Genomic DNA, 20,321 nt, shown 5'->3' on the forward strand with positions numbered 1-20,321 from the left:
TTCCGTCTCTCTCTCTAGCCGTACGACAGTCTTCCCACGTCTCAGACCTGTTTCTTCCAGCTCCGCCTCCCGCCCTACTCCAGCCAACCAGTGATGGCGGAGCGGCTACGCTATGCTATCAATAACTGTCGTTCCATCGACATGGACAACTACATGCTGTCTCGGAACGTGGACAACACGGAGGGCTCGGACACCGACTACTGACCCGAACCTCCTCGCACAAAGACACGCCGCAGTCCGACTCGGCTCTTTTTAAACGCCAGACACAAAAATCCAGTTTTTATTTTCACTTCTTTTATTAGCCGTCAGAGTTAAAGCAGTCAGGTGGAGACAACCGAGGCCAGAGTATCAATTAGGAAACGTTCTGTTTTCTCTCTCTAACACAATTCTTCCTGACTCCGCCCCTTACCCCCCCCCCTTTTCTTTTTAGGATTTTTCTGCATTAACATTTTCCTTTGATTTAAAGAAAAAAAAAATCTGAGATTGATAAAAGGATGTACATTGTGTATAATGCTTCATTAGAAATTGTTTTAAGTTCATATTTATTTTATTTTAATTTTGGAATTACCTCCACCCTGTTTCATAACAATGAGACAATTAAAAGCTTCAAACTTGGATCGGCTTTTTTTCTCTCCCCCCCCACAACATTAAACGGAGCATCAACTTTAGACGTTCAAATACTATTTGAGGATTGCTGTGAAAATTTTTTTTCTAACCTGAAGAAAAAGGGAAAAAGAGCGCCGAGATCAGCTTTCAGCCACGCAGCTGAGGTTACAGTAGGATCTTACTCTTAGAAAATAATGCATTCATTCATCAGTCACACTTCTGATAGGAACTTTCAGCAAAAATACAACTTCAGATGAAAACAGTAAATTAGTATTAATACAGAAAAGACTGTTTCGGGACATAATTAGTCTCAACAAAATATAAAGTGACGGTTTTAGAGGAACACGAGCCTCTGTTCTTCGCACGTGGATCCTGAATGTGTCATCAAAATGTTTGTTTTTTTTAAAACTCGACCATGAGCAGGAGCGGTGTGTTCAGCGTAAATGTGTTCACATTTACACAAGCGTTAAATAAATAAATACATAGGTCGATTGGGGTCATGTGATTATTAGTCCCTGGTTTAATTAAAGCCTTCCTTATTTTGGTTCATTTCTTTGTTGTAGAGTTGATTCTTACAGACAGCTCGTTTGACGTAGAGTTAGCGCGTATCAAGTCGAGATGTATTCCGGACGTCCTCAGCATCATCGCGTACGGATTATTTTACATCATTTTAATGTTTGTTTGATTGAACTACACGTACATAAACTGTCCTCTCCATGCTTCCGTAGTTTTGGCGTTAGCCGATCACTGATCAGGCTTTCGACTCTGGTGTGGATCTCAAAACAACTCGGGCCGTCTGATGTAATCCGGATCCGTCCGAAGAACCGACGTGTCAGTAAATCTGGTTTAAGACATTTTAGAGTTGTTAAGAAATGCACGAAGAACAGAATAAACACGCAAACCAAACCAGCAGGAACTGCCTGTAAAGTTTGCTTTAAAAAAAAAATACAGAGTTTTACAATTCTCTGTCTTTCTGTCTCTCACACACACACACACACACACACACAAAGAGTTGAGGTTCAGGGACAGAAAAGCAAACAGATACAACATACAAAAAAAAAAAGGGAAAACCCCGTCCCGTCCGGTCGATCTAACAAGAGTCTAGGATTTGAAGATGGGTGAACTGGTCGTGCTCCAGTCTGTACAGCGTGAGGATCTGTTATCTCGGCCTGTGGTTGACCAGGAGGAAGTCTTTGTCCCTGCAGGTGAGACAAAGCCTGAGGTTCCTCAGAGAACCGCCGGCGCAGGAGAACGCCCAGCCAGCCATCACGCACAGGACCATGTAGGTGGGGATCAGACTGCCTTCGTACTGCGGGTTCATGAACGTCTGGAACGGAAAAACCACGTGAAGGAGAGCCTGAGCTTTTACACAGATGTGACACTGAATTAAAGACGCAGCAGATACATCAGGAAGCGTCTCTCTTACGGTCTTTAAGGATGAATAATCTATAACTACTGATAGGCCAATAATAATAATACATGCAACTATAAGTTATCATGTTTTTTTTCCAACCACTGATTAATGAATGAATGATGGAAATAATAATAAGTAATAAATAAACTGAGAGAGGAACTTCTTCCTCTTGCTGCTCCCTTAATCCAGATGTTGAGGAATACAATCAGACTGTTGTATTCAGAACATAAAATAAATCCCTCGGCATGCCCTGATAAACACGTTGAATTATTTTATTTCTAAGTAATTGTAAACATTGTGTAGCCTAGTAACAACAAAGCACCAGTAATTTCAGTCTCTCTCTCTCTCTGTGTGTGTGCATGTGTCTTTCTCGTGTGTATGATTCTTACCAAGCATGACACGAACAGGTGACTGCACACCACAGTTCCGAGTGACCACCACCTCCGACGCTCACAGGAATCGAAGAAGACGACGCCCCAGAACATGTGCAGCAGGATTATAGCGAGAGTCATGAAGGCTGCAGAGAAGAAAAAAAATAAGAAAATGACAGAATTTCAAACCAAACGATGAAATGAAACACAAACACACAGCAGATCTGCACTGAGAGCAAACGCCATCGCAGACACGCACACGCGCGCACACACACACGCACACACACACAGAGAGGTTATTCACCTGAGGAAATGAAGTAATGTTGTGAATCTCCGTGGATGCCCACGGTACCCGGACCCACAGAGTTGGACAGGATGTTAACCACTGAGAACGCGCCGCTCATCAATCCAAATCCCAGACCAGACACTGAACGAACACACACACACTTCAAAATCTAATTAAAGTATTAATCAAACTGTCATGTTGTCTGCTGTTGAACCGGTAATCAGTTAGACCTGCAACACAAACAATACGAGTGATAAAAATAAACAAACACCAGCTTTAATCTGTAGCTGTTATTTTTAAATGACCGATTCTGAGACATTAATCCATAAATTAAAAGTATTATTACTCGGATGAGACCTCACGTATCACCACGCCGCTTCCGGATCACATCCAAAGACAGGAAACTTTCTTTGCTTATCTGAATTTCGAATCCGGACGCTTCATCAAACGACTCGTTTCAAGCAATTCGTTCGAATCAAATGATTCGTTGACTAATCGGATATTAGGCTCATATCAATTTCCACGACTAAAGCCTGCAACTTCTGTTCACTCACCAAATCATTGAATCAAATCATTTGATTCAATTTGACTCGTGAGTCAGTTCAATTGAGTCCCTCTGTTTCAGCTGTATGATTCCTTATTACATGTGGCTCACTTTGACGCACCTATTTTTATCACAAATAATCTGCAGATGTATAACTCAGAGTTATAAAAAATATAAATATATATATATTTAATACCTGAATTGCTTTACCTGAGCTATGAACTACAGATTCCTTATAGCTTTACATAAATGTGTTTAAAGCAGTTTTCCTATCATTTACATTTAATTTTATTCTGAAATAATATAATTTTTAAATCTGCATATGCTCATATGTGTATTTATATTTTATAATGATTTGATTCAATGATTTGGTGAGTGAACAGAAGTTGCAGGCTTTAGTCGCGGAAATTGACATGAGCCTAATATCCGATTAGTCAACGAATCATTTGATTCGAACGAATCGCTTGAAACGAGTCGTTTGATGAAGCGTCCGGATTCGAAATTCAGATAACCAAAGCAAGTTTCCAGACTTTGGATGTGATCCGGAAGCGGTGTGGAGACACGCGAGGTCTCATCTGAGTAATAATACTTCTACGTTTATGGATTTATGTCTCAGAATCGGTCATTTAAAAATGTTTTATTTCAACCTTGTGCATTTTATTACATTATTTTTATCATCATTCTGAGCTGGAAAAATTTAGTTGCTCTTTTTCATGTCAAGTGGTCATCATTCGGTTCGCTTTAAAATTGGCTCGTAGCTTCTGGACGTTGTTTAAGGCGTCGTTTAAAGATGTGTCGGCCTGCTGGGTGTAAAGTTTCGCTGTACAACGTTAGTGAGGTGTAATACCATAAGCCAGCTGGCGAACAGAGATGGGCATCGTCTCCTCTTGGCTGATGGCCAGCAGTCCTTCATTCGCTTTCCTGTAAATCGCATCAGATGATTATTATTTAAAAGATGTTAAAAACAGCACGCTAACGTGCCCGTCTTTACTGATGCGTGAAGCGTGTGTAAGAGTTGAAGCTCATTCTCACTTGAGGAGTTTGTAGTAGGCGAATCTGAAGAGCTCCTGGAGCAGGACGGACAGCAGCACTCCGAACACGAGCAGGCCTTTCTGCTGCGAGCCGCTGTCTTTATTACTGATCTGTACGGAGATGAACCACACCAACGACGACAGCAGCAATGACACGAGCCAGAAAAACGCCCTGACAAACACAACACAAGAACAACAGTGTCAGTACAGTTCCTCATTCCTCAATCACGTTACTGAAATTCCTCTCTCTCTCCACACACACACACACACCCCTCACCCCGATCAGCCATAACATTAAAACCACTGACAGGTGACATGAATAACTCGATGATTATCTGGTTACAGTTTCACCTGTAAAGGGGTGGGATATATTTGTTAGGCAGCAAGTGAACGGTCAGTTCTCGAGGTTGACGTGTTGGAAGCAGGAAAAATGGGCGAGTGTAAGGATCTGAGTGACTTTGATAAGAGATTAAAAGATTGTGATGTCTAGACGACTGAGTCAGAGCTTCTCCAGAACAGCAGGTCTTGTGGGGTGTTCCCGGTATGCAGTGGTTAATACCTACCAAAAGTGGTCCAAGGAAGGAGAAGCGGTGAACCGGTGACAGGGTCATGGGTGAAGGCTCGCCCGTCTGATCCGATCCCACAGAAGAGCTACTGCAGCACAAACTTCTGAAAAAGTTCATGCTGGTTCTGATAGAAAGGAGTCAGAACACACAGAGCATCACAGCTCGCTGCGTATGGAGCTGCGTAGCTGCAGAGCGGTCAGAGTGTCCATGATGACCCCCCTGTACACCACCGAAACACCTACAATGGGCACGTGAGCATCAGAACTGGACCATGGAGCAATGGAAGAAGGAGTCCTGGTCTGATGAATCACGTTTTCATTTACATCATATGGACAGCCGTGTGTGTGTGTGCGCGCGCGCGTCGCTTAATTATTGATCTACATAGTCCAAAGAACTGTCCTGAAATAGGTTTGTTTCAGTTGAGAGAAAAACCTAGGACTAGTTCGCCAAACTCTGTTTTTAAAATAATCTCAAATATTTCAGGAAGGATTTGATGACAGCAGTGGTCCAAGGGGCAAAGATGTTCAGAATGAGGAGATCTAACAGACGATACAAAGAACATGTGCATGTCTGAAACACTGGATAATATACAATCATTTACACATCATTTATACAGCCATTTAAATTTTTTTTTTTTTACCATGATAGCGCCACCAAGTGGCCAGACTTAGTAATTTTTGACCGTTGACCTTACACTGAGCCTTTACATAAGTGTCCCAAGTTTGGTGGACAATAGTTCGTTCTCTTCAAGGAGTTATTACTGTGTAACTAATGTGGTCAGGTCCACAACCTTTACTTTTGGAATGCCGTCGACACGTAAAATCGAAAGCTCAACTATTTTCTGATAATTATTTAGAAATAGCCTCCAGAGAATCGTGTAGCACTTGTTTCGTTGATATTGATCGAAAAAAAAACTATGACTAATTCGCAAAAGCAGGTTTTTAAAATTATCTGAAATATTTACCGAACGGTTTGACGGACCTACATGGCTCTTGAGACAAAGTTGTTTAGAATGAGAAGACCTATCATCTGATGTACATTACTTGTGTTTTTTTCAAAACACTGCGTTATATACAACCGTTAACACCTACAAAAATCGTGAAAGCGCCACCTAGTGGACAAACTAAGTGCACAAACCTCTTAGACCAAGCGTCAAATAGGTCCACCAAGTTTCGTTCCGATTGGCCATTGGTAACCTTGTCTAATAGCTGTTGAAATCTGATTGGTCGATGGCAGCCATGTTTTTCAGCATATGTAAATGTCCTCATAGACAACCGATCGCACCAGAGACACAGACACTACATGCAGCATTTTTAAGTCGATCGGATCAAAGGTTCCATAGTTACAGCCAATTTCATGTTTTTTGGTATTATAGCACCACCATGTGGCAAAACCTCGCAAAATGTTTTGCCCTCATACATAAACATGCCGAGTTTAATGAAGATATCTCCTTTCATTCAAGAGTTACAGCCATTTACGCAAAAGTGGCCACGCCCACTTCCTGTTTTCACATACTATAGCTACGTAGAGTCGAAAGTCAGTGAAACTCCATAGAATCATTCGGCACTGCTTTGGTCCCGATCGGACGAAAGACCGAGGACTAGTTCGCAAAAGTACGTTTTACCAAAAAATCCAAGATGGTGGAAAATTTTTAACGATGGGAATGAAATCGGAGATATACGTTTTGATCGTCTGGTTCCAAGGATCCAACGTGAGTCCATGACAAATGGTTGAAAAGTCATGTCCATTTTCCTAGAGCCAGTGTTTACACTGAACAAACGAATATGTCTGTGTGTTGATGGGTCTAAAGCTAAAACTTGTGTATATACAGCATAACTCATTTAAAAGGTAAGAAGTTTTACTTTGTTTATTTCTGACGCCGCGAGCAGCCGCGCTGATTTGAAGTCACTCCGTAAACGGGGAAGGAACGCGGATTTGAGAAGAATACCCCGAGTTGACTTCGCGGCTGCGGTGGCATTTCATGTCACGAAAGACGTGATATCCGTTTACTCTGTCGGGAAAGAAGGGTTCACTGAGTTGTGCAAAAACAGTAACAGCGCCATCTATAGCCAATAATGCAAATAATGTTTATTGTTTTTTTTTAACGTTTTTTTTTTAACAACAAACTATTTGCTACAGTCGGCACTGTTACTAGTTTTGCACATCTACATTTTCATATTATATTCTATAACTACATCCTATTTTTTAAAAAATAATTAAACTTTATAATTAAATTGCATAATTTTTCAATTGCATTATGAAAGAACAAAAATCGTAATCTAGAATCGTTCATAAAGTTGAAAAAAAAAAATAATCAAGATTTTTTTTTGTGGCAATATCACCCAGCCCTAATGTATGCATGCACACCTACCGTCCACTTTATTAGGAACAACCGTACATTTATTCAGTTAACTAATCAAGTAATCAAAAATCCTGTGGCAGCAGTACAACACATAAAAACCACACCGATACAGGTCAAGAGCTTCAGTTAATGTTCAATAATAATAATAATAATAATAATAATAATAATAATAATAATCAAACATCAGTACAGAGAAGAAGTCTGATCTCTAAAGTCTGATGTGAAGAGGCGTGGATGTTGGTGCCAGGTGAGCAGTGTGTAAACTCTAGAGACTGCTGTGTGTGAAAATCACAGGAGATCAGCAGTTTCTGAAATATTCAAAACAACCCCATCTGGTACCATCATCCACGCCACGACTTTAGAGATCAGACTTTTTCTTCGTTCTGATGTTTGATGTGAACATTAACTGAAGCTCTTGACCTGTATCTGCGTGGTTTTATGCGCAGTGCTGCTGCCGCGTGATTGGCTGATTAGTTAACGAACTGAATAAATGAGCAGGTGTACAGGTGTTCCTGTTAAAGTGTGTGTATGCAGTATGAAGTCTGTATTTATACATCAATCTATCAATCTATAGTCAAAGTATACATGTGTGTGTGTGTGCGCGCGCGCGCGCGCAGGTTCCGCGCATGTATGAAATGTTATGAAGTGTGACGCCAGAACATTTTTGTGAGATTTCAAAGGCAGTGAAGCTTATTTCACTAAACGAGGAGCTGGTTAGTTAAAGGCCACACAGAAGAAGAACATTTTAATAATAAGTTCTCAGCTGGTCTGAGCTCAGTGAAGAGGGAAATCTGTATCACGCGCACTTTAATAACTCTCGCGTCATCAGTTCCAAGCTAACACTGCTAGCTAACCTTTTTAGCCGGTGAGCTAACAGTCACCGCGGCGTTTTATTAAAGTTACTCACCCCGCGATGAGGAAAATGACCCTCAGAGGATCTCGGGCGATGGTGAGCAGGAATAAAGCCACAGCGGGACTGAAAGCGATAAAAGTACAGCCGAAAAACACCGCCGCCGTCATCGTTAAACTGAAAACCGCTCCTCTACCGGAACCACTACTGCGGCTACTTCCGGTCCGCTCATACACGCGGACCGGATATATAAATATTTTATATATATATATATATGTAACTTTTACTATATCTACAATAATAACTTACACTGCAGCTATTATCTGGATTCTTCCTCAGGCTCTAATGCAAACATGTTGTATTTTAATATGAACAACAATGAAGAATATAATACAAACATGAGTGTGTGTGACTTTTAAGCCATCAGTGGTATGTTTATATATTACATTTTTTTTTTTTTAATAAAAACAAATTATGGAAATAAATTGCAGTCTGCAATGTAAAATCAGACAGCACTCAGCTCAATTGATGTATGAGTGGAAACTTCAGAATAAACAGTGAAAAACATGATGAATATAAATTCTGTATATGTATATGTAATATGTAATATAAATTCTGTATATGTATATGTAATATGTAATATGAATTCTGTATATGTATATGTAATATGAATTCTGTATACGTAATATGTAATATAAATTCTGTATATGTATATGTATATGTAATATAAATTGTGTATATGTAATATGAATTCTGTATACGTAATATGTCATATGAATTCTGTATATGTATATGTAATATGTAATATAAATTGTGTATATGTATACGTAATATGTAATATGAATTCTGTATATGTATATGTAATATAAATTGTGTATATGTATATGTATATGTAATATGAATTCTGTATATGTATATCTAACATGAATTCTGTATACGTAATATGTAATATAAATTCTGTATATGTATATGTATATGTAATATGAATTCTGTATATGTATATGTAATATGAATTCTGTATACGTAATATGTAATATAAATTCTGTATATGTATATGTATATGTAATATAAATTGTGTATATGTATATGTATATTTAATATAAATTGTGTATATGTATATGTATATGTAATATGAATTCTGTATATGTATATCTAACATGAATTCTGTATATGTAATATGTAATATAAATTGTGTATATGTATATGTATATGTAATATAAATTGTGTATATGTATATGTATATGTAATATGAATTCTGTATACGTAATATGTCATATGAATTCTGTATATGTATATGTAATATAAATTGTGTATATGTATACGTAATATGTAATATGAATTCTGTATATGTATATCTAACATGAATTCTGTATACGTAATATGTAATATAAATTCTGTATATGTAATATGAATTCTGTATATGTATATGTATATGTAATATGAATTCTGTATACGTAATATGTCATATGAATTCTGTATATGTATATGTAATATGAATTCTGTATACGTAATATGTAATATAAATTCTGTATATGTACATGTAATATGTAATGTGAATTCTGTATATGTATATGTAATATGTAATTAATATGAATTCTGTATATGTAATATGAATTCTGTATATGTAATATGAATTCTGTATATGTAATATGAATTCTGTATATGTAGATGTAATATGAATTCTATTGGTGTCCAATAGAAAGAAACAAATTCATATGGTCATGAAATAGTGTCAGATTTACAGCCTGAGGTTTGAGGTGAAAGAATCGTAAACTGAAATAAATAACAATCACACAATTTCATATTGTCTTGAGAGTTGTAGATGAACCTGACAGAAAGATTTCATGAATTAAATATTCATTACACTTAAGAAATAACGTAGACGATGACCAGCAAGTTGACCAAGAACATAGCTTTAAAAAAAAAAAAAAAACAGCATGGGTCTGGAAATACTTTTTTATTTTTCTTTCACACATTTGATAAAAAATTGTCACAGTATAGACATTTTAGAACTTTTATTATATACAGAATCAATATCAATGGCATAAATAATAACAATAATAATAATAATAATAATAATAATAATAATAATAATAATAATGACAAACAACAAAAATATTCTAACAGCTTACAATTACAATGAATTCCACCTTCCAAAATGGCAACCTTTCACCACAGGTTTTTTCAGTGTAATGTAAAACAACAGTTTAAAAAAAGATAAAATGTTTTGAACGTTTTGCTGGATCCAATCACAAACTATCCTCAATCAGTGAGTTCAAATCTTCTTCTTCTTCTTTTATTTTTTTTAAGGAAACGTCTGACGGTGGGCTAATTTAAACTCTCGTATTAATACTCAATCCAAAGCTAGCTAAATATATTCTCATGTTAGACAATTTGATTAAATGTATTCCTGATTAAACTGCTCATTATTTCTACTCAGTAACAGTAAAAATGTGGATGATGGAGGTAAGTAAGTAGGACGAATTCCTCCAGCATCAGCATCAGATAAACCCTGTCTTTATTTATTTTGTAATTAATAAAATAATAATAATATAATATAATGATGATGATGATCAAGCCTTGTGTGTGAACTCCATGACAGCGACGGTGGTACTCTGGCCAAAGATGAAGGCTCCAACGACAACAGTGATGACGCCCCATCCTGTCAGGAACATCCTGTGAAAAAACAAACAAACACCGCGACGTTTAATAGTGACAGAAAAGGTCAGAGCTTACAGAGGAGGTTCCAGGTCAGACAGAAAAGCAAATCCCACTGAATGTGTGTCAGAGGTGCATATTATCCTCCATCGATCCTCCACGCTAACTCGGTAAGAGAAACCATAGGAAGAACGCCAGCACAGACGCTCGATTACATCATTTCACCGATTCACTGGTGTGAGTATTTCATTCGTATCAATTAATGCAAACTATTTTATTAGGTTTTAGAAACAATGCGAGAAAGTGTAATGAATAAGGCTTCAGTTTAGTAGGAAAAAGGAAAGGATGAGAGCTCCTTCCGTAAGTGCTTTCAGAAGCCACGCCTCCTGAGTACTGCTCACGGCTGTGATTGGACAGCGATTGCATTTCACTGTGGCACGACTGCAACGCAGTGATGAAAGTGAAATGCAGTGCTATTAACAGGGAATTACGTTGGCTTCTGAACAACACCAGTGTTTATTTCTGGAAAAACGAATCCCCTAATAGCTACACGGGAATGTATGTAATGTCAAACCATCACTCACTTTAATCTGTGATCTAATGGTTCTGTCTGCATGGCGAAAATGAGACACAGCCCTGTAAGAGAACAGTTTCAATTGATCATTATTCCCATTTTCTTTGTATTTCTTGCCATTTGTGTGTGTGTGTGTGTGTGTGTAAATATATCACCAGGAAAAATGAAGATAAAGAAGGCGCTGATTCCTCCGATCACACTAATGACGTCACTCATGTCCGGAACGTAGACAGCAATGAGAAGCGTCACGGCGATCCACAGGACGGTCAGAAGCACTCGACAACGGCACTCGAACTCCACCGTAACCATGGAGCGTTGCTCCTGGTGACGCAGCACCAACGCCAGGATGACGGTCCTGAGGAAAGAACACGGTGTGTGTGTGTGTGTGCGCGCGTGTGTGTGTGTGTGTTGCAGCACATTTCATAGCATTTTAAGGTAGACCATGATCATGATGACAAGATACATTTATTGTATATGCACCTTCCCAGGAGAAGTATTATGGGATAGACTGTGATGATGGAGATCCCAAACAGCAGCCTGGCGATGATCATCGCCACATCGTTTCCAGGATATGACATCAGAATATCCGACGCCACGCTCCGTCCAAATGTGAGGAAACCGAACACCCCTGTCATCAGATAAGAGACGGTTATTATGTTCAGAGTAACTTCTAACCTTCTAAAACAGTGTTATTTACAGGTGACACAACAGGTGATATAGGAGACATTAGAAATGGCATTACAGCTGACTCACCTGTGAGAGTGTAGATGAGCAGACAGAAGATCATGGACACTACAGAGATGAAGACCCAGTGACTGATCTTTTTGTTTTCCATGCTGCTATAAATAGCAATGCAGGCTTCATGGCACTGAACCACACACACACACACACACACCCACACCATAAATATCACCATGAAAAGTAGCTATATCCAGGAGAAAGTGTAAATAAATAATCTCCAGGTAAGCGTAAAACAGGATCTCACCTGGAAGCCAAAGCAGATGGTGGGAACGACGCTGAACATGGAGGCCCACGAGTCCAACCTGCAGCGCAGACGCAGACGTTTTCATTTTTAATCTCAGTGTAATCACCTCCTTTAACTCCTTAACGGAAATGATTTGCAATGAATGAACTCATATCACACCACAACGCTCTTTCTGATTGGTCAGAAGGTGTTGATTAGTTGTCTAGAACAGCGGCTCTGACAGCAGCTCAGGTTTATATTAATGCGTGCGCTCTTTTCGTTTCCATAGTAACAGCACATTCACTACAGCAAATCAGCACAATAAACCTTTTACAATGCGCCACGGGTCAGTCATTAATAAATAGAATAACGTAAACGTTGGTAAATTGTCGGTAAAGAGGAATAAAACACATGGGGACGTGCTGTAATAGGAAAATAATCACACACACACACTTACATAACTCATGTATGAATAATGAAACCTATCTACTGTGCAGAGTAATTTTGAGCAACTATCGATCTGCGCCGTTAAAGACCTCGTTCAGGTAACAACGGAAAACTCCTTGTGAAACAATCGAAGCTGAGGGTCAAACAAACGGAGAACCTTTACGGGTTCTTCAGTTGTCACTTAAAGGTTCTATGTAGAAACCAGAACGAAGTGTTTTCGAAGTAGATTTTTTCCTTCATCATCCACTGAACTCCTGCAGAGCCATTTCACTGCTGACTACAAGAAACTATACAGATTTCTTTAACATCGAATATAAATAAACAAACAAACAAAAAGTTATTAAGGGAGTTTTTACGGAAATGATATTTTATAAGCCTTCTTGTCTTTGGCTCCTTTACAGACTCACCCTGTGCACTGAGGACGGAGATCTGCATTGTGCTCCTCGTTCAGGTAATATTTAACAATTACAGCCACGCCGAGGTACGTAGCAGCCAGGGTTCCTAATACACTGCATTTTACACACACACACACACACACACACACACACACACGTTTCTACTGTAATCAGCCGTGATGAACCATTAATTCACAGAACGTCCTCTGATAGAATACCTGGTGTATTTCTGGATGCTGATTTCTCTGGGGATGGACAGAGGGAGGATGATGACGAGGCACACGATGAAGAGTGCGACGCTCTGATCTGTATACCAGTGATGTTGCATCACCGTTGCTCCTGTCGCCATTTCATATAAGGACAAACACACTAAACACACACAAAGATATTCAAATAAAAATTAACAAACTGGAACACTGAAACTTTTAAAGCGTACGACTTGAATCCGCGTCTTTAACACGATTAGAAACCGGCACCGGAATTTTTTTTGACCATCAGCTACGATTAGAAGGTTTATACAAGGGACAGAAAATGTCATTGTTTTTATTTCCACTTTATCATTTGCTAACTTGTGGACCTGACCACATTTCTTTATTTGATTTGGGGGTCCCCCTCCATTCTTAATTATTAAGAGGATGTGAACAGATATAGTTGAGGTCATACATTTACATACCCCTTGCAGAATCTGCTTAATAATAATAATAATAATAATAATAATAATAATAATAATAAAAAGGGGAATCATTCAAATTGCATTTTTTATTTAGTCCTGCCCGGAATAAACTATTTCACATAGCAGATGTTTACATCTAGTCCACAAGACGCAATAATAACTGAATTTACACAAATGAACCAGTTCAAAAGTTTACACACGCTCGATTATTAATCCTGTGTCGTTACCTGGATGATCAATGACTGTGTTTATGTTTTGTGAGAGTTCATCACGAGTCCCTTGTTTTGTCCTGAGCAGTTAAACCGCCCACTGTTCTTCAGAAAAATCCTCCAGGTCCTCCACATTCTGTACTTTTCCAGCATCTTCTGTACATTTCACCCCTTTCCAACAGCGACTATATGATGTCGAGATCCGACTTTTCACTCCGAGGACGACCGATGGACTCGTACACGACTGTTACAAAAGGTGCAAACGTTCACCGATGCTCAAGAAGGCAACACGATACATTAAGATCCAGGGGGGTGTAAACTTTTGAACAGGAAGATCGGTGTAAATTGTTATTTTTGTTTAAAGATCTTATTTTGTTCATTTAGTACCGCCCTTCCGAAGCTTTTTTAATTCAAAAAGTGGAACTTTCATATATTCTAGATTCATTACACATAATGTGAAATATTTTAATGTTTTAATCTCGAGGATTACGGCTTACGAAGATGATAAAGATAAAAATAAAGATGTAAAAAATAAACAAATAAAATAAACATGGCACATGTATAAACGTCGGCTCTCAGCATTCAGCTAAAAGAGTCATCTCAAAGAGTCGACTCATTTGTGAATGACACATCACCACTACACTGATTTTCATACGGAGTAAAAAGAAACACACACACACACACACACACACACACCCTTTCCCCCCCACTTCACTTACACTTCTCCAGCTGGTCCTGCACCACCACGAGGAAGGCCACAGAGATCATGAAGAGGTTAAAGACATAGCAGATCTCACAGAGATAACCGATCCTGCGGCCGCACACTTCTCTCACCACGTCGTGATACGTGTTCTGCCTGCTGATAGACGAGGCGTACCCGAGGATCACCAGGCCGCTGATCAGGAATATCAGAGACACCTGAGAAGGAGAAAAGACCTGACCCTGACCCAGTGCTAATACACAATATACAAACCTCCTCTCCACACTGCGTACTAATGAAGATTACTAAAATTAAACTCAAATAAAATTAATACATAGTTTCAACATGGATTTTTTATTTTTGGCATTTGGCAGACGCCCTTATCCAGAGTGACTTACATTCATCTCATTTATACACCTGAGCGGTTGAGGGTTAAGGGTCTTGCTCAAGGGCCCAGCAGTGGTTGCTTGGCAGTGCTGAGGCTTGACCTTCTCCTGACCTTCTGATCAGTCACCCAGAGCCTTTAACCACTGATCCACCACTGCCCCACTGGATTCTAGAGAACATAAATGTTTACAGACCGCACAGTGCGTGTGCATCTGGTCCAGTTTCTTTTATTAAAAAAAAACTAAACGAAATCCATATAATTATAATTGAATGTCATTATTTTTTAGATTACAATATCGTTTAAAAAGGCATCTATATTGAGATTACGCCTTCATTCTTACTATAAACAACAACAACACACTTCTCTTTCTTATGCTTTATTTTGCATATAGATTGTTATATATGGTGTAGATAGCTTGTGACACACACACACAAACACACACACACACACACACACACACACACACACAGACACTTTCTTAGTAATAGCATGTGAAGAACAGCATGCAATTTACACCCTAATGAGAAAAGTGTACACACACATACACACACTCTCTCTCTCTTTCAAACTCTCTTGTACATTCTCTCTCTCTCTCTCTCTCTCTCTCTCTCTTTCAGTTGAAAGTACTTTATTGGCATGACTGTTTACATACAATATTGCCAAAGCATCAATATAGATGGAGAATTATAATAATAATAATAATAATAATAATAATAATAATAATAATAAAAACGATAATAGAAATAATAATAAAAATAGAATAGGAATAGTAATAATTACAAAAATATGTGTGTGTGTGTGTGTGTGTGTGTGTGTGTGTATATATATATATATATATATATATATATATATATATATATATATATATATATATATATATAAAAAGTGACAAAATGCAAAGTACTAGTGTAGGACAAAAGTATAAAGGTTAAAATAATTATGCACATTAATGCCATAAAATAAAATAAAATACAATAATTTAAATTAGAAATAAGTAAATATTCCTTTCTCTCTCTCTCTCTCTCTCTCTCTCTCTCTCTCTCTCTCTCTCTCTCTCTTTCTCACACACACACACACACACATTAATAATCTTGTTCTGTAATTTGGGACATTGCACTCATCAAAGACCTCACGTGAATGATTTCATTGTGCAATTAAAATGTTAAACTAAAAATAAAGAAATAAATAAACGTGTTGTTTACATGGCATTTAAAGTCTTGGACGATGATTCAGATTATATAGATTTGGCCTTTTGGGTCAAGATTGTTAACACACAATTGCTTAATTGACATTTTTCTATGTAAAACAGTCGCTGTGTCTGGAATCGTTCACTGTTCACTATATAAAGTGCACTACAGTGTGTAGGGAGCAGCAGGGAGGAAGACAACAATATTAAAAGTGTTAAAAGAGATTTTTCCGAACGAAACACACCACTAAGGTAAGACATATTAAATCTGGTATATTAGCGGGTTGTTAAACAACATTCTTTTTTTCGACTCCGGCGTCCATCTTGATGGGCGAATGCTGAGCTGAGAGAAATGATTACGCACTGTGATACTTTAGTGTACAAAGTTCACACTTTGTAACCAATTCACCTGGGAGGAAACCAGGGAACCCCGAGGGTCTCAAGTCGAGCTCAGGATCGAATGCGGAATAACCTGGAGCTGCATAGTGTGTGCTAATTTTGCTAATGAATGGTTGCATGTACAGTGGTTGTCATGGTAACGCTCTACATGTTTGCCTGCTGTCAAAAAAAACAACAAATCAGTGAGAAAAAGGTGTAAATCATGACTCTGATACTGTAAACTTTCTGTAACAGTGTCTGAGTAGGCCTAATGAAGGCTGTCAGGAGGACACGGTGGGGGGGGGGGGGGGGGTGTTTATAAATTTGCATAGTTATGAATATTCATGCTTATTTAACAAGCGTTTTGGACTCTGCTTTGGAGGAAATGAGAAGCCTGGGCTTACCATCTCTACAATGACGGCTCTGCTCACACCTCCTGCCTTCTCGAAAGCCCAGGGGAAGTTGAGGAGTCCGGCTCCGAGTGCAGACTTCAGCATGATGAAAACTGCACCGAATGAGCCGAGACGCGGTGCTGCTTCGGTACCTCGGGCCGGTTTGTACAGCAGGCTGATGCTGCGGATGCTCTCACGCGCCAGTTCCTCCATGCTGCCACGCGCTCAGCTCTCCACGGCCGGGTTGGTGTATCGGGAATGCAACCGGACGGAGACGCCACCGGAGACACCGAGGCGCTTGCGACCTGATTGAGGACCGGGGAGTTAACTTCACTGGCAGCGAGCGGTGTGCGCGTGCGGAGTCAGTCCAGTCAGGTCCGGTCCATCCAACAGCCAACCGGCTCTTCATTACACAGAGCGCGCGCTCCAGGATAACGCACTTAAGGCACACACAAAAAAATCTCGCGCTCAGGTGAGAAATGTTGCAAAGATCTGCTACTTCTGACGTGACCCTCGGCTCGTGAGTCGTTGATTTGAAGACGTTTAGGACGCGCTGTCGGCTGTCCGGATCACGAGCGCACCGCCATACGCAGAGGTCACCGCGTGCTCTCAGCGTCGGCGTGCGTACATATTCATGTAGGTGAGAATTAGGGTCAGTGCAGTCACGTGACGTGTCAGTCAGACTCACCTGGGTGGGGGTTTAATAGGACGCAATGCAACGCTGTCCCATGAGGACGAGATGGATTCAAGATTCAGGAGTTATTATTATTGCCATATGCACATTAATCCCGGAAATTATGACATTCTTACCCTGCGTTCATTACGATAAGACATCATTACTGTTAGAGAAAGTGTTATAAATTGGTTGGAAATCGCACTGCACGGTGGAGTAGGATATATATTAGGATATACAGTATATACACTAAACAATGTCTGATATACTACAAGTACTAATGTGAGTTAGGTAGGCTGGAGTGCACTAAAAAAAACAGAGGCAGTAAACGTGTAAAGTAAAAGACACACTAGCCATCAGATTGTCTAAATATTGTGCAGTTAGAAAGTTCATTGACCAAAAAAAAAGTTCAAATAACAAAAACAGGTCTTCATGAAATCTTGATTGCATTAGACAGAACGTATCTAATAAAGACATAAGATTTAAAAAAAAAACTTTATTGATCCCACACTGGGGAAATCCCCCCGTTAAAGCAGTTCAATTACACACAAAACAAAAACACATAGGAAAGAATACACATTAAATAGGAATAGAATTGAAAAAAAAGTCTAAAAAAAATATATACAATAGGAATAGAAAAATAAGAATAATAGTAGTAAATAATAATAATAATAATAATAATAATAATAATAATAATAATGGTAATATGTACACTATGAACACCTCAGTGTATGTACAGATGAATACAAATATGAATATACAGATGAGTAACACCTCGTTTATATACAGAAAAAGTGATCAATGTATTATTGCACAGTTCACAATAGAGGGTGAGCAACAAATAATAACAAATGAATAAATGTTCATATTGCAGAATTATTGTGAATATGTAAACTGGTGATGCAAAAATACAACTAGCAATTACAGTCATTTATTACAGTAGTAATTACAATCAGCAACGTGATATTGCTAAATTGCATCTCAAATTTTAACGTAGTTTTTTCATTTGTTTATAATCATTTGTAAATAATTCCCCACATTATTATTTTTTTACTAGTAATAAATGACAATTAGTGAATAATGCAACTTTAAGCAGATTTTATTATACGGTAAATAAGCACAACTGTTGCCGACGGTTAAACAGGTTACACTCCAGTCCGGTAGATGGCGATAAAGATCAAAGGAAGCCACGGTTTAAAGAACAAAAAAAACGCCAAACAAACAAAAAAAAAAACAGTACGCATTTCCGGTTTCGTGCTCACGTGCACAAAGTGAAACATGCCGGTAGATACTAAACGTATCCGTGGACCGGAGTTATCACAATCTCCTTTATTATTTGTTTCTCCGGTTTCTGAAGTCAGCAGCAGCAGCAGCAGCAGCAGGCAGGGCGTGCGAGGAAACGGTGATGTTCGCCCGGTATTCGCGCGCTGCGGACTCGTGAGCCAGGCCAAGGGTTCTGCGTACCTCGAGGCCGGCAACACGAAGATCATCTGCTCGGTGTACGGTCCGCGCGAAACGGAGCGCAAGGACGAGACCGACATGAAAAGCGGGCGCCTCGTATGCGACTTCCGCCTGGCGCCGTTCTCCTGCCCGAAGCGCGGTGCGTGGATCCAGGGCGCCGAGGAGCGCGACCTGTCCGCGGCGCTGGCCGAGAGCCTGCAACCCGGCGCGTGCCTGCACCGCTACCCGCGCGCCCAGGTCGACGTGAACGTCGTGGTGCTGGAGAACGACGGCTCCGTCCTGGCGCACGCGGTCACGTGCGCGTCCATGGCGCTCGCGGACGCCGGCATCGAGATGTACGACATGGTGCTGGGCTGCGCACTGAGGCAGGACGGAGAGCGGTGCCTCGTGGACCCCGACCTGGCGGAGGAGCAGAGCGGCGCGGGGGAGAACCAGGGCCGCGTCGCGGTGGCGCTTCTCCCCAACCTGAACCAGATTTCCGGGCTGCAGGCGGACGGCGAGATGCGCGAGGACACGTTAACGGCGGCCGTCAGGACGTGCGTGGAGGGCTGCCACAAGCTGTACCCGGTGGTGCAACAAGCCATACTGCGGGCAGTTAAAAAGAAAGCACCACCTCCACCTGAGAAATAAGACTGTTTGTTTTTCTCTTTCTCAAACTACATGCATCACTTTCCTAGCGTTTCAACCCTGATAGATTTGCAGCAGTTATGAAATATTAAATGACATTTATCACATCACCGGTTGCAGAAAGTTATTCTGTAATATAACTCCATATTTAGAGCCAACATGTGGTGCATAAGGAGTTACACACACATTATATATATGCATATATAAATAACAGCCGCTCTGAGGGGGCGTGTCTTTATCGACACAGAGGTGGAGCGTAGGAGTCCATATATGGAAGTCGCGGGCATTTTGAAGCGAGCTGGCTGTTAGCTTAATGCTAACGTGACAGGAATTTTTTAAGAATTTTAAGTCACGTTTCTATATCAATTATTTAAGCTTTTAAGCAATAAAACCTCTCACGTATTTAATGACGACATGTAAATAACATTTATAAGTAACTTCTGCAAAATAAGTTTACTCAAAGAGTACCTTTTATAAATTTGAGAAGTCTCCAATGTCCATAATCATTCAAATAAACTTTATCCAGCTAGCTGACATGAGGTAAAGTTATAAATATTTACGTACAT

At 39.5% G+C, this 20,321-nt stretch overlaps 4 protein-coding genes across 10 annotated transcripts in view; 2 read left to right on the forward strand and 2 right to left on the reverse strand.

Moving 5' to 3' along the window:
* The window catches only part of herc1 (HECT and RLD domain containing E3 ubiquitin protein ligase family member 1), a 42,826-nt gene extending 42,211 nt beyond the window's left edge, over positions 1-615 (forward strand). For all 7 annotated transcript variants that reach the window (XM_047158326.2, XM_017478945.3, XM_047158329.2 and 4 more), the window contains exon 78: positions 19-615. In XM_047158326.2, the coding sequence (XP_047014282.2) occupies positions 19-204 (186 nt within the window). In that variant the 3' untranslated portion in view covers positions 205-615. The remainder of the gene's footprint in view (positions 1-18) is intronic.
* aph1b (APH1B gamma secretase subunit) lies at positions 88-8,261 on the reverse strand. Its single transcript, XM_017478944.3, has 6 exons — positions 8,088-8,261; positions 4,254-4,424; positions 4,069-4,142; positions 2,696-2,818; positions 2,410-2,537; positions 88-1,933 (listed from the first exon to the last, which is right to left on the reverse strand). Exons 1-6 carry the CDS (start codon positions 8,198-8,200, stop codon positions 1,766-1,768), a joined length of 777 nt encoding a protein of 258 aa, XP_017334433.1. The 5' UTR covers positions 8,201-8,261; the 3' UTR covers positions 88-1,765.
* A 1,822-nt stretch (positions 8,262-10,083) lies between these two features.
* Positions 10,084-17,207, reverse strand: slc38a8b (solute carrier family 38 member 8b). The gene is made up of 10 exons (XM_017478941.3): positions 17,007-17,207; positions 14,670-14,868; positions 13,287-13,437; positions 13,081-13,182; positions 12,248-12,305; positions 12,016-12,130; positions 11,743-11,890; positions 11,418-11,617; positions 11,273-11,324; positions 10,084-10,706 (listed from the first exon to the last, which is right to left on the reverse strand). Exons 1-10 carry the CDS (start codon positions 17,205-17,207, stop codon positions 10,604-10,606), a joined length of 1,329 nt encoding a protein of 442 aa, XP_017334430.1. The 3' UTR covers positions 10,084-10,603.
* Positions 17,208-18,894: 1,687 nt separating this feature from the next.
* exosc6 (exosome component 6) lies at positions 18,895-19,862 on the forward strand. The gene has a single exon (XM_017478918.3). The coding sequence runs from the start codon at positions 18,946-18,948 to the stop codon at positions 19,756-19,758; it is 813 nt and encodes a 270-aa protein (XP_017334407.1). The 5' UTR covers positions 18,895-18,945; the 3' UTR covers positions 19,759-19,862.
* Positions 19,863-20,321: the final 459 nt, after the last annotated feature.

Source organism: Ictalurus punctatus, chromosome 10, assembly GCF_001660625.3.
Source record: "Ictalurus punctatus breed USDA103 chromosome 10, Coco_2.0, whole genome shotgun sequence".
NCBI lineage: Eukaryota > Metazoa > Chordata > Actinopteri > Siluriformes > Ictaluridae > Ictalurus > Ictalurus punctatus.

Excerpts from the sequence above, each read along its gene's own strand:
- aph1b (XM_017478944.3), bottom strand. The coding sequence starts at position 8,200 with ATGACGGCGGCGGTGTTTTTCGGCTGTACTTTTATCGCTTTCAGTCCC. Across the intron at positions 4,143-4,253 it reads GCCTACTACAAACTCCTCAA|GAAAGCGAATGAAGGACTGC; the intron begins GTGAGAATGAGC and ends TGCGATTTACAG. Across the intron at positions 2,819-4,068 it reads TGTTCGCCAGCTGGCTTATG|TGTCTGGTCTGGGATTTGGA; the intron begins GTATTACACCTC and ends GTGTTCGTTCAG.
- slc38a8b (XM_017478941.3), bottom strand. The coding sequence starts at position 17,207 with ATGGAGGAACTGGCGCGTGAGAGCATCCGCAGCATCAGCCTGCTGTAC. Across the intron at positions 14,869-17,006 it reads GAGCCGTCATTGTAGAGATG|GTGTCTCTGATATTCCTGAT; the intron begins GTAAGCCCAGGC and ends TCTCCTTCTCAG. Across the intron at positions 11,325-11,417 it reads CTTTATCTTCATTTTTCCTG|GGCTGTGTCTCATTTTCGCC; the intron begins GTGATATATTTA and ends GTTCTCTTACAG.
- exosc6 (XM_017478918.3), top strand. The coding sequence starts at position 18,946 with ATGCCGGTAGATACTAAACGTATCCGTGGACCGGAGTTATCACAATCT.